General features: G+C 36.4%; 1 protein-coding gene across 1 annotated transcript in view; it reads right to left on the reverse strand.

Annotated features, from left to right (window-relative positions):
- Nucleotides 1–12,892, reverse strand: part of HCF101 (ATP binding protein) — a 138,096-nt gene that overhangs the window by 1,250 nt on the left and 123,954 nt on the right. Inside the window, exon 14 of the mRNA XM_089990039.1 lies at nt 383–505. Within this exon, the coding sequence (XP_089846165.1) occupies nt 383–505 (123 nt within the window). The remainder of the gene's footprint in view (nt 1–382; nt 506–12,892) is intronic.

A 12,892-nucleotide genomic window follows, 5' to 3' on the forward strand; every position in this document is an offset into this window, starting at 1 on the left:
GGCAAGGTTAAAATGTCCCTAATTGATTTTTTCACCATAGATTATAATGAAACCAAATCATTGGGGCTAACTTCGAGGCTCCTTATCATGTTGAACCAGTATTCCCACTAACCAACTTCACCAAGTGGTAATGGGCATAATAACTAATCCAGTGAATCTGGCTAAATTAATTCTATCATGACGGACTTGCTTTAGGCATGTTGGTTGCATTCCAAGCCAAAAATAAGCTTGTTCATTATTTATGTAATAACATATCTCACTTTATTATGTTATGCTTTGCTGTATTTTTCTTTTGAATGATGCTGCCTTTGTTTCAATCCCCATGAAAAGGAAAACGTCTCCCATCACTTACTAAACATCAACGCCAAATGAAAAAGATTACCTGGTTAAACCCGTCTGGCCATGTTATAGAAACTGCATAGTTTCCCATGGGTCGTATTTCTACTGGCTCAATATCTTCAGGGATATCAGTGTATTGCAGTTTTTGATCCCCAGTCCACTCATCCTGTTTCCAAGAAATGAGATGAATAAATAAATGAGACAACATAGTTTTTGTCAACACAGTTATTAGTATTATATAAAAATGGACACTAGAAAATATCACAGTTAAAAGAATGGTGCAAGTAAACTGTAATAAGCTTATTCGTTCCTGTTCATTCGACTTTACCTAGGATGAGAATGGCATTCTATTATTTAAAACTGCTTGCCTTCTATATTTATGTGTGACTTGTCATTACTAGAATTTGTTGAATATGTATTTATATATATATATATATATGTATTGTATCATAGTATGTATCTAGATATTTATGTATTTTTTTCTCTTTTTGTACTACTTTTTTGTTTTATATTACTTTCCTTTGTTTATAATAGGTTACATCCATTAGGGGCATTTTTGAGATTCTTTTTCTAGCTGTTGGGCTAGTCCAACGGCTAGCTCAACTAGTCATTGGACTAGCCCAACGGCTAGTTGAGCTCCCTCCTTCCTTCTCTCTATTGTATATTTGTGGGGTTGTGCCACATTTAAGTATGCTTCTTTTAAGTATTATTATTAATAAAAATATATTTTTTATGTGCTCTCTTGCCCATTAGTGGCTTGTGTTTGTGAATCCTCTAGTGATCTTGTATTTGCCATAGTGGCTTTGCATTGTACTCACCTCTCTTGTATTTCATTACATGGTATCATAGCCTTAAACTCTTGAGATCGTGGGATCGTGAGTTGGTGGTTCGTGTAGTCATGAGATTGTGTATAGGCGGAGCTCGACCCCTCTTCATTCACATTCTTATTCTCTCTCTCAATCTTTCTCTTTCTCTCTTCGTCACGGCCGACAAGGAAGTGGTTACGGTTGTTCCCATTAAATTTGACAAGAAGAACTATTGTTAAAGTGTGTGTGTATATATATATATATATATATATATTATGTGTACGTACCAATGTATATATACATAATATATATGTATATATATATATTTATATAATATATATATATATATATTTTAGTATCTAGTTTCATTTGAACTAGACTTAACTAGTTTGAGAATCATTGAAGCTAGTCCAACAACTACAAATAGAGCCGTTGGACTAGCTCCAATGAATCTCTTGTGCTTCTCTTAGCTCTATTCCAAGAGGTCATTCATCTGTATAAATAGGGGTTATCGCCCTCCAATTGTATTAATGTATTTTAAGCATTTTATGTGAAGTTAATAAAGATTATTCATTTTATTCTTGTGCCTTCTTATTTGTGTCCTTTCGTGGGTTTTGGTTAATGTGTCTTTTATAGACACTTGTCAACATTTGTGTTCTTGTTGAAGGCAGGTATTTCATTACATGGTATTAGAGCTTGGAAGCTCTTGGAGTTTTTTTTAAAGTTACTGCTTCGTTTTCCATGCCTTTGAAGCAAGAAGAAGACTCTTTCTCCGTTAGTGATTCAAGTGTCCTTATGCTTGTATAGTCGGAGAAAAGAGTGGTTTGTTGGCTGGTGTAATCATTGACACCCCTCAAAGAACGTGAAACCGTGATTGTTCTATTGTTCTTTCTCTCATTTTACTTTTTCTCTTCTCTCTTTCTCTCACCTTCTTTTTCCTCTCATTTTCATTTTTCACCCTTGTAAGAATGGATAACAATGATAAAGCCACCATCATGCCCATAAAATTAAATGATACTAATTATGTAAATCACATTTGGAGAAAAGGGTTGTGGGGGTTAGTAGATGGTTCCGATCTAAAACCAAAACTAATCATCACAAAAATGAAAAATGAGAAAGAAGTACCTCTCATGGAAGGAGAGAAGACTAAAGCCTTAGCCACATCATAAAAAATGGAAAGAATGGAGAATGGGGCATGTCTAGATCATATCTTGGCTAATTAACAGTGTAGATATAAAAAAATGCTCAAGTCTTGCAAAATTTGAGCATGCTGATAAAGCTTAAGAATATCTTAAAAATATGTATTCCCTTAAAGATATTGCACATGTGTGCAATTTGCAAGACAAGGTATGAATTATGACCCAAGGCGACAAGAGTATTAAAGAATACTATAACGAGTTGTCCAAACTTTGGGAAGAATTGGATCTTCTTGAGCCAAATGGCATTGCCCCGAAGATATCGAGCTTCGCCAAATCAACTTGATATGGAGCACTTTTACCAATTTATCAATGGTTTGAGGCCGGAATTTGAAACCACCAAATCAACTCTTCTACATAGAGGAAAAGTTACCTCTATTGTTGATACTATGGAGGAGAATAGGCTAAAGAAGCATACTTCAAAAAATATAGATGATTTTGTTTTAGCTGTATCTAGACCGGGGAATTTCACGCGTACCTATAGATCAACTCATTTTGGAAGACAAGGCAATGATTATAACAAAACGAAAGTGATTTTCCACCATTATTATGAATCGGGACACTATAGGCCTCGATGCCCCAAATTAAGAAGGGATGACAAGAAAGTGGCTTCGGTTAGCTCATCACAAGAGTCAAAAGATTCAAGCAATCAAGATGTTCCTGTATCTATGGCACAACTAATTGAAATACTTCAACCTCTTCTCAAAGGAGCATCTTCATCTTCATCAACTGGAGTCGCAATTTCATCATTCTCCAATCACGGTATATATCCTTGGCTTCTTGACTCAGGTGTTACTTTTCATATGACCCCACATAGTGGTATTTTGATTGAATGTCATAATAACTCAAGTGTGCTAAATATTTTCACGGCCGATGGTACATCTTTTGAAATAAAATGAATAGGTAATTTTAAAAAAATTTAAAATTTCAACAAATTTTTTATTTCAAAAGTTAGATATATTCTCAAGTTAAATTTAAATATTTTATCTGTTTTTCAAATATTTGATCATGAATGTAATATTTTCTTCTCTTCCTATGGTTGTTGGGTACATGATCGTTAGTCAAGAAAGCTAATTGAAGGCCATAGAGAAGGAGGTCTCTACTATATAGATTTTTTGAAATTACCCAAGGATACTTTTTGTTATAATGTTCAGAAATTGGATTTGGATTTGTGGTACAAAAGACTTGGTCATCCTCACATCCAAAATCCAACATTTTTCAAGTTTAGAAAAATCTTGCAATTATGAAAATTTTGCTTGTAAACATTGTATTCTTGGTAAAATAAAGAGATTACCATTTCATGACAGAACTTTTGTTTCCTCTAGGCCATTTGAGTTAATGCATTCAGATGTTTGGGATCCTGCACCAGTCATATCAAAAGGTGGATACACATATTATGTAATTTTTGTTGATGATTTTTCTAGGCATACTTGGATTTACTTCCTTCAACATAAATCTGAAGTTTTCTTACACTTTCAAACATTTCACAAAATGGTCAAAAAACAAATTTCAAAATGATATTTTCATTTTTTGTATCGATTCAGGGAAAGAATTTTTATCAAAAGAATTTAAGGATTATCTCAATTTACATGGCATCACACACCAAAGATCTTGTCCTCACACACCACAACAAAATGGTTTGGCTGAACAAAAATACAGACACATTATAAAAACTACTATGACCTTATTAATAGCAAACCAAGTACCAAAAGAATTTTGGGCTGAAGCAACCTTAATTACCACATATCTTATTAACAAAATGTCATCTTCCTCATTAAAAAACATGACTCTAATAGAAAAATTTGTTAAATTATCTCCTGATTACTCCAGATTAAGAGTTTTTGGATGCAAATGTTTTGTCTTCACTAACAGAAATGATAAACTTTCTCCCCGTGCTATCCCTTGTGCCTTTTTAGGTTATGCAGATAATAAAAAAAGCTATAGATGTCTTGACCCTCAAAATAAAATTTGCATGTTTCAAGAAATGTGTCCTTTTTGGAAAATGAAAGTTTTTTTTTTAAATGCTAAAGAAGTAACTGAGTATTCCTTTCTATTAGATTTAACTCCAAAGCATGATAATTATGATTATGAATGTGACCCAGATGATGGTCAAGATATGGCAGATTCAGAACACCTTGATAATGTATTTAATGAAGAGCAAACTCAGAAGGACACCAATTATTTATAATACTCCAGGCATAAGGATCCCAATCTTTTATGTGCACTAGAAAAATATTCTGAAACGCAAACCAGAAAATCATCTAGAAGTTCTAAACCTCCTGCTAAATTTGTATCCTACAAATCCTTTTCTTCAAACTATAGGGCATTCATTGCATTAATACACTCATACATAGAACCTTCTGTGAAATTGTCTATGAAGAGACAATACGCATACAAGCATAAATACTTTATAAAAGAAGTGCTCACAAACACTCTCACACAGAGTTACCAGTCGAGGAAGCGGGAGCGGGAAGCGACACGGGAAGCGGGAGCGGGAAGCGAGGCACTTTCAAAAATTTAGGAAGCGGGGAAGCGTGGGACCACTTAGAAGAAAATTCCGAACCGTCTCGGAAACGACCTAGGAAGCGAACCGGAAGCGACCTAGGAAGTGAACCGGAAGCGAGGGGAAGCGAAAAAAATGAAAAAAATGGGGAAGCGAGGGGGAAGCGTGGGGGAAGCGCTTCCCATAAAAGGGAAGCGCGCTTCCCAAAAAAGGGGGACGCTTCCCCTCACGCTTCGGAAGCGCGACGTTTCGCGCTTCCCCTTTTGCCTAGGCGCTTCCGGTAACTTTGCTCTCACAACACTAGAACAAAATACGCAAAAATGGTAAACATGCAACAATGCATGTATTGAATAAAAATAACAAATGCTTGAGACTCTCAAGCTTGGAAAACACAAGGGGGGAACACCCCTATTTATACAAGAGGCAAGAGGTGCAAAGGGGGGGGGGGGGCTCCCAAATGAGTTGTTGGGGAGCCCCCAACGGTCACATCTGTGACCGTTGGAGGCCCCCCAACGACTCTATTGGGGGACCCCAATGCACCTTTAATAAAACAAAAAATAAAAATGAAAAGAATAAAAAGAATTACAAAAGAAAAATACAACATATTCCAAATGGAATATGCGCAAGATTACAAAAATACCCTTTTTGGGTAAGAGATCAAAAAGGTATATAAATATATATATTTATATATATAGAGATACGTATATATATAATATATTATATGTATATGTATCTCTATGTATATAAATATATATATTTATACTTACAACAAGGATTTTTTGGTGATACATTTTAACACCCCCCCTCAAACTTATGGTGCGATAACCGCAAGTTTGTCAAGAAGGAAATGAAATCTTGGCGAACATAGAGCTTTTGTGAAGAAGTCTGCAAGTTGATACTCAGACGTCATGTATGGTAGGTCAATGACCTTCTTCAAGTATTCTTCTCTGACATAATGGCAGTCCATCTCTATATGCTTTGTTCGCTCGTGAAAGGTGTGGTTCTTAGCAATATAAATTGCACTTTAATTGTCACGGCATAGCTTTGTTGGTTCTCTGATAAACACTCCCATATCTTCCAAAAGGCGTCGAATCCATACAATTTCCATGGTGGTAGATGCCATGGCTCTATATTCGGCTTCAGTGGATGACAGAGAGACCTTCTGTTGCTTCTTACATCGCCATGAGATCAAAGACTCACCTAAGAAAACACAAAAGCCAATGGTGGAGTGACGGTTGCTAGGGTCACCTCCCCAATCTGAGTCAGTATAAGCAAGTAATTTCAATTCAGAAGAAGAAGATAGAAATACTCTCTTATTCACAGTTCCCTTCAAATATCTGATGATGTGAAGCACAACACTCATATGAACGGTTGTAGGAGCGTGCTGAAACTGACTGGCGATGTGTATAGCATGTGACAAATCCGGTCGAGTAATGCTAAGATACATTAAAGAACCCACCAACTGCCTGTAAGGAGTAGGATCGGTTAGAGGAACACCATCGTCAATCTTCATTTTTGCTCCAACAACTTCAGGAGTTTCACATACTTTGTCATCAGAAATTCCTGACTTGTCAATAATCCCGCAAACAAGTTTAGACTAAGATAGAAAATAACCACGTTGCGAATAGGCAACCTCAATTCCAAGAAAATATGTCAGAAAACCCAAGTCTGACATCTCAAATTTTGAAGTCAAGACGGACTTAATACCCTTGACTCCTTGAACAACATCACCTGTAATTAACATGTCATCAACATAGAGTAATAATATCACAATCCCTGCATTAGATTTTATAGTAAATAGAGCAGTGTCAGTATAACATAAGGAGAAACCATTTTCCAGCATTACACTAGTAAATCAGTCATACCAGACTTTGGGGGCCTGTTTCAAACCATAAAGGGCCTTTCGAAGACGAAGAACTTTATCTTTAGGAATCTTCATGCCTGGTGGAGCATCCATATATACTTCTTCGTTAAGATCACCATTTAAAAAGACATTTTTCACATCCATTTGAAAAATGTTCCAATTTTTAATAGATGCAATAGTAATAAGACATCTAACTGTAACCATTCGGGCTACATGAGCAAACGTTTCTTCATAATCAATTTCATACTCTTGCCCATACCCTTTTGCAACTAAGCGAGCTTTATACCTTTCCAGGGATCCGTCGCTCTTAGTTTCAACCTTAAAAACCCATCGACAACCTATAGTTTTCTTTCCTATGGGTAGAGTTTGGAAATCCCAAGTTTCAGCTTTTTTAAGAGCATTAAGTTCATTTTGCATAGCTTCTTGTCATTCTATACATTTTTTAGCTTCTTCAAAATTTCTTGGTTCAAAATAAGAATGAATGGCACTAAGACAAGCTCTATATCGGGGTGAGAAGGAATCAAAAGAGACAAAACGAGTTGGAGGTCTCCTATTCCTCTCAGATCTTCGGTGATCAGGAACAAGTTCACTATATTGATCAATAGCACTTCTAAAGGTGTCTTGGTTTCGGCGTGAGTAGGTTATTGGATCACTTGAAATCCTGTTTTCTTGTTCATTGAGTGGGTCATGTTCTTCAACATCACCATTAATTTCCTCATCATGGTTTGATGATACATCATCATCACTAGATATATCATCATTACTAGACAATAAGTCAAAAAAGGAGTAATCAAAATTTTCTTTTTGAGAAACATTTTTTTCAAATCCACTTTCATTTTCCAAAAAGGTTACATTTCTAGAGACATATAACTTATCATCTCGAAGATCATAGCAACGAAACCCTTTTTGAGTTTCAGAATATCCAAGAAAGGCGCAAGGGATAGCTTTGGGAGAGAGCTTGTCATTTTTGTCCGTAAGTATAAAACATTTACACCCGAAGACTCGTAACCTATTATAATCAGGTTCAAGCTTATATAAAATCTCAAAAGGGGATATTTCCCCTAATATCCTAGATGGTAAGCGATTTATCAGATAAACAGAAGCAAGAGCTGCTTCAGCCCAAAAAAATTTAAGAATGTTTTGAGAAATAAGAAGGGTTCTAGTGGTCTCAATGATGTGCCTATGTTTTCTTTCGGCCAACCCATTCTGTTGAGGGGTCTTGGGACACGATCTTTGGTGAATAATTCTGTGATCCTCAAGATATATTTTAAATTGGTTGGAGAGATATTCTCCTCCAGAGTCACTTCTAAAAATCTTTATATTACTGTTGAATTGATTCTTGATAATTGAATGAAAGGTTTTAAAACACGAAAAAACTTCATGTTTGAACTTAAGAAAATAGATCCATGAATATCTGGAGAAATCATCTACAAAAATGACATAATAAGAAAAGCCTCCCTTTGAGACAACATGTTAAAATGTAAACTGTAATATATATTATTTAATATTATTATATTTTCTTTTATTATTTTATTTTTCTATTTTTCTTTATTTTCTTTTTTAGCATCTAGTGCAATAGAAACTAGATATTTGATCCAGTCAAGTTCCTGTTGGAACTTGACTGTGCAAATAGCTGTTGGACTGTAGTCCAACAACTATAATAAATGTTGTTGGACTATAGTCCAATAGCTATAATAATAAATGTTGTTGGACTGTAGTCCAACAACTATATTAAGAGACGTTGGAATCCAACGTCTCTTTTGGCGAGCTCAAAATGAGCTCTCCTCTCTCTTCCACTTTTTTGTATATATAGGGGTGAACCCCTTCAATGTAAAGTACCATGCTTCTTAAGCATTTTGTTCATGAATAAAGTATTATTTATTTTTCAAGTGTTCTTCCTTTTATACCCTTTCAAGGGTCATGCTTGTAGTGTCTCCAATAGACACTTGTTTGTGAGTTATTTGTGCATTTGTTGAAGACCACCATTTCATTACATGGTATCAGAGCTACGAAATCCTTAGATCTTGAAGTGCTTCCGCCTCGATTTCCGTGCCACATTTACAAAAGGTGTTTCATCACCTTGATCTTGGCTCAAGAAGATTTGTTTGAAGAAAGGCGAACTTGTTCTACAAAAAAATTTGGTTTTGTATCCTCTCTTATTCCTTTTGTCTACTCTTTTTCTTTTCTTTTTATTTTTTTCTCTCTCTCTCTCCTCCTATTTATTCCTCTCTTACCCTTGTAAAAGATGGATGACAATGATAAGATCACCATCATTCCTATGAAGTTAAATGATACTAACTATGTAATGTGGGCTTCGATTATAAAGCACCACATTTGGGGAAAAGGTTTATGGGGTATAGTGGATGGTTCCGATTTGGAACCTAAACTATCTCTTACCAAGAAAGAGGGTGATAAAGAGGTTCCTCTAACGGAAGAAGAGAAGAGTAAGGCGTTAGCCACTTCTGAAAAGAAATGGAAAGAATGGAGGATAGGGCATGCAAAAATTATGTCATGGCTCATCAATAGCATAGACATTAAAAAATGCTCTAGTCTAGCTAAGTTTGAACATGCCGATAAGGCTTGGGAATACCTCAAAAACATGTATTCCCTTAAAGATATTGCATATGTATGCAATTTACAAGATAAAGTTCGGACAATGACTCAAAAAGATAAAACTATTCGAGAATATTATAATGAGTTGTCCGAACTTTGGGAAGAGTTGGCTCTTCTTGAGCCCAAATGGCATTGTGCCGAAGACATCGAGCTTCGCCAAAAGCAACTCGATATGGAACATTTCTATCAATTTGTGAATGGTCTAAGGCTGGAGTTTGAATCCACCAAATCGGCCCTTTTACATCGTGGAAAAATTACTCCAAAAAGTTGATGATGACTTCGTTTTAGCTGTATCTAGACCGGGGAATCATACTCGTACTTACAAGCCGCCTCATTTTGGAAGGCAAAACGACGACTTTTATAAAAGAAAAGTTATTTGTCATCATTGTCATGAACCGGGGCACTATAGACCTCAATGTCCAAAGTTAAAAAGAAGAGAAGAAAAAAGAGTTGCATCTGTTGAATCTGAGTCAAAAGATCAAGATGCACCTGTGTCTATGGCTCAACTGATGGAAATCCTTCAACCTCTTCTCAAATGGGTATCCTCCTCAACCGAAGCCTCAACTGGAGCGGCAATTGCATCTTTCTCCGGTCCAGGTAACTTTCCTTGGCTTTTAGATTCTGGTGCTTCTTTTCATATGACCCCAAATGTTAATAGTCTATCCGAATGTCTTAAAAATAACTCAAGTGTGTCAAAGGTTTTTACAGCCGATGGCATATCTCTTGAAGTAAAAGGAATAGGATGTTTTGAAAATCTTCAAAAATCCAAAAGATTTTTTATCCCAGAAGTTAGATATATCCCTAAACTTAATTTGAATCTCTTATCTGTCTCACAAATATCTGATTATGGATGTAATATCTCCTTCTCTTCTCATGGTTGTTGGGTACAGGATCGCCAGTCAGGGAAGCTGATTGGGGAAGGCCATAGAGAAGGAGGACTTTATTACATGAACTTTTTGGAATTACCCAAGAATGCATTTTGTTATAATATTCAGAAATTAGAATTGGATTTATGGCACAAAAGGCTTGGCCATCCTCATATGTCTAAAATTCAGTATTTTCCAAGTTTGGAAAAATTTTGTAATTCTAAAAAAATTATGGATATCTAAACGTGGAGTTTGTTGAAGATCGACCATATTTTCGTTCTGAAAAAAGGAGGATAAAAGTGAACTGGACTTTTCCTTTCTAATTCCCTTCCCTGAGAATACTGAACCAAAAAAGGAGAATAGACTTGTGACTTATAACAGAAGGGTGTCTGGAGTTGAGTTCACATCGTTTTATGAGCAGCATGCTCAAGAGGTGGAGTATCATTCTCAATCTAGTCCAAATGTTCCTTCCATTGATCCTGAACAAACAACACAAAGCCCCCCTCCACTTCAGGTACGTTGTAGTACTCATCCTTTTGTACCTCCCACTCGCTTTGTCTCTTATGAATCTTTTTCTGCTATTCACTAAGCCTTCTTTGCCTTAATTCATTCTTATTGTTGAGAATAGGTGTAATAACCATGATATTTTAAGCACCTATTTTAAAAAAATATTATGATATATGGGTAATTTGGGCCTGGGATCCAGGACCCATAAAGGGGGTAATTAGGATTTATTCATTTGAAACCTTGTTTTAATGATAATAATGAATAAATAAAATTTTAAAATTTTAAAAATCTAATTTAATTCGAGGATCCACAGTGGATCCATTTGGATCCACTTGTGGATCCATTTTGACTTGGGCCGGGTTACGGGTCTCGGGTTCGGACCCGAGCCCCACCCCATAAATTTTTCTGCCCTGTTAAATGAAAAGGGCAACCCGATAAGGGTTGCCCGATAAAACCTAACACAAAACAGAAAGGGGGGCGCAGGGGGGGGGGGGGGGGTTTACGCAGAGCGTAACGACCCCGCGCCCATCTCGGCAAAGAAAGGGGGGCCTGGGGCCAATAAAGGAGGGGAGTGGAGAGGGGGTCTCGCCCTCTTCACTCAGCCTCATCTCTCTCCCTCGTCTCTCTCGTTCTCTCTGTCTGTGTGCGTGCGCCGGAGGAGAGGAGGTCGCCGGCGAGATTCGGCCACCAACAACCACGACAGCAGCCGTGAGTGGAGCCTTGGCCACCAGCCACCACCGAAGGCCACGGCAGCCTCCGATCGCCGGAAGGATCGTCGAAAAAGCTCCAAACAGGTACGGTTCTTCTTGGATTTGGGTGAGGAATCGAACCTGGGTTCGATTTTGGGTAGTGATTTGAGAGGCGGGGTTCGTAACGCCGGAAAAGTTTGAGAAATTTGGGGTTTGCGGTAGGGATTGCAGTTTCTTTCCCTTTTTGCTGTATTCAAGAAATGATGGGGTTTCGGTGAGGCCCTAAATCGAAAAAAAAAGGGGGCTTGCTAACAATGAATGGGGAATTTAGGGGTTTTCGTTGTAGACCTCATATAGTAAACCTATTGAACGATTTTAGGTCTGAAATTTTTCCTTAAGGGTTCCTAATATGGGTTTCTTTATCTTGAATATGCATAGGAAGAACCATGTATAACCTGGCTTAGTCAGGTTACACAATGTATATTACGTGCATCGCACAATATAGGTCGTTATGAAGTTTCTTTTAGACAAAGCTTGTTATGCTATGGGATTAAAAATTTCAGGTGTTTTAAGAGGTGTAGAACTGTTTGCTATGTTATGGGTTGATGATTTCATTGCAGTTTGTCATCCAGTTCAATTACCTATGATTTTTGTTCTTCGAGCTGTGATTAAATTTGACCCCTATGAAACTCTGGGTTCTGTCATTAAACCAGAAATTGTATTATAATAGAAAGACTATGCTAATGTATCAGTTATATCAAATATATTCCTGTGTGATTATTAATTGATATTCAATCTGAATACATGTCTTAATTACCTGTTATCAGACTTGAGTTCTACTTATTTCCTTAACTATTGGAATCAAGTTAATCCAAGTTCATGTGATCATGTATGCTCTTACACAGTCTTATATCATTTAAAGCATGGATATTTTTGAAGAATGTTCTGATGTTCTTAAGGATGGATCCATAGTTAGATATATTTTGTGATGTCATCTCTTGCATATGAAGACTAATCCCATGTGTTGTACTCTACATCATTGGTGTTTACAGTTTTTTTTTTTTACAATGTAAGTTTAGGATTTAGTTTATGATCTCTGTTTCTCCGCATATTGGATGAAAATCCAATCCTGTTACATATATTCCAGGTTACAGTGATGTCCTGTTAAGTGAATAACAGAAATAAAATTCTGTTTTGAAATAGTCTGGGTTTATTTATCAAAGGAAACTGTTTAGCTAAGTCTTGGTAAAGGTAGTTGCTTTGATTCTTGTAATTTGAACTAAGTTCCTATATTACCTTTGTTTCAGATTTAATATGTGAGACTTACTTGTTCCCGTATATGAACTAGCAGAATAATTGATTTCAGATCTGTGTTAGTTGATTTGTTGTAATGACAGAAACTTATTGGTGTCAAGTTCAAGCACAACATTTGATGAGTTTAAGTTACTTATGATTTTAGTAAAATAAGTTCTTATTCGAGCTTGCGGTTCAGGTGAACCATGGTGGTGC

This window comes from Nuphar pumila, chromosome 15 (assembly GCF_984573655.1).
Source record: "Nuphar pumila chromosome 15, dmNupPumi1.hap1.1, whole genome shotgun sequence".
Lineage (NCBI taxonomy): Eukaryota > Viridiplantae > Streptophyta > Magnoliopsida > Nymphaeales > Nymphaeaceae > Nuphar > Nuphar pumila.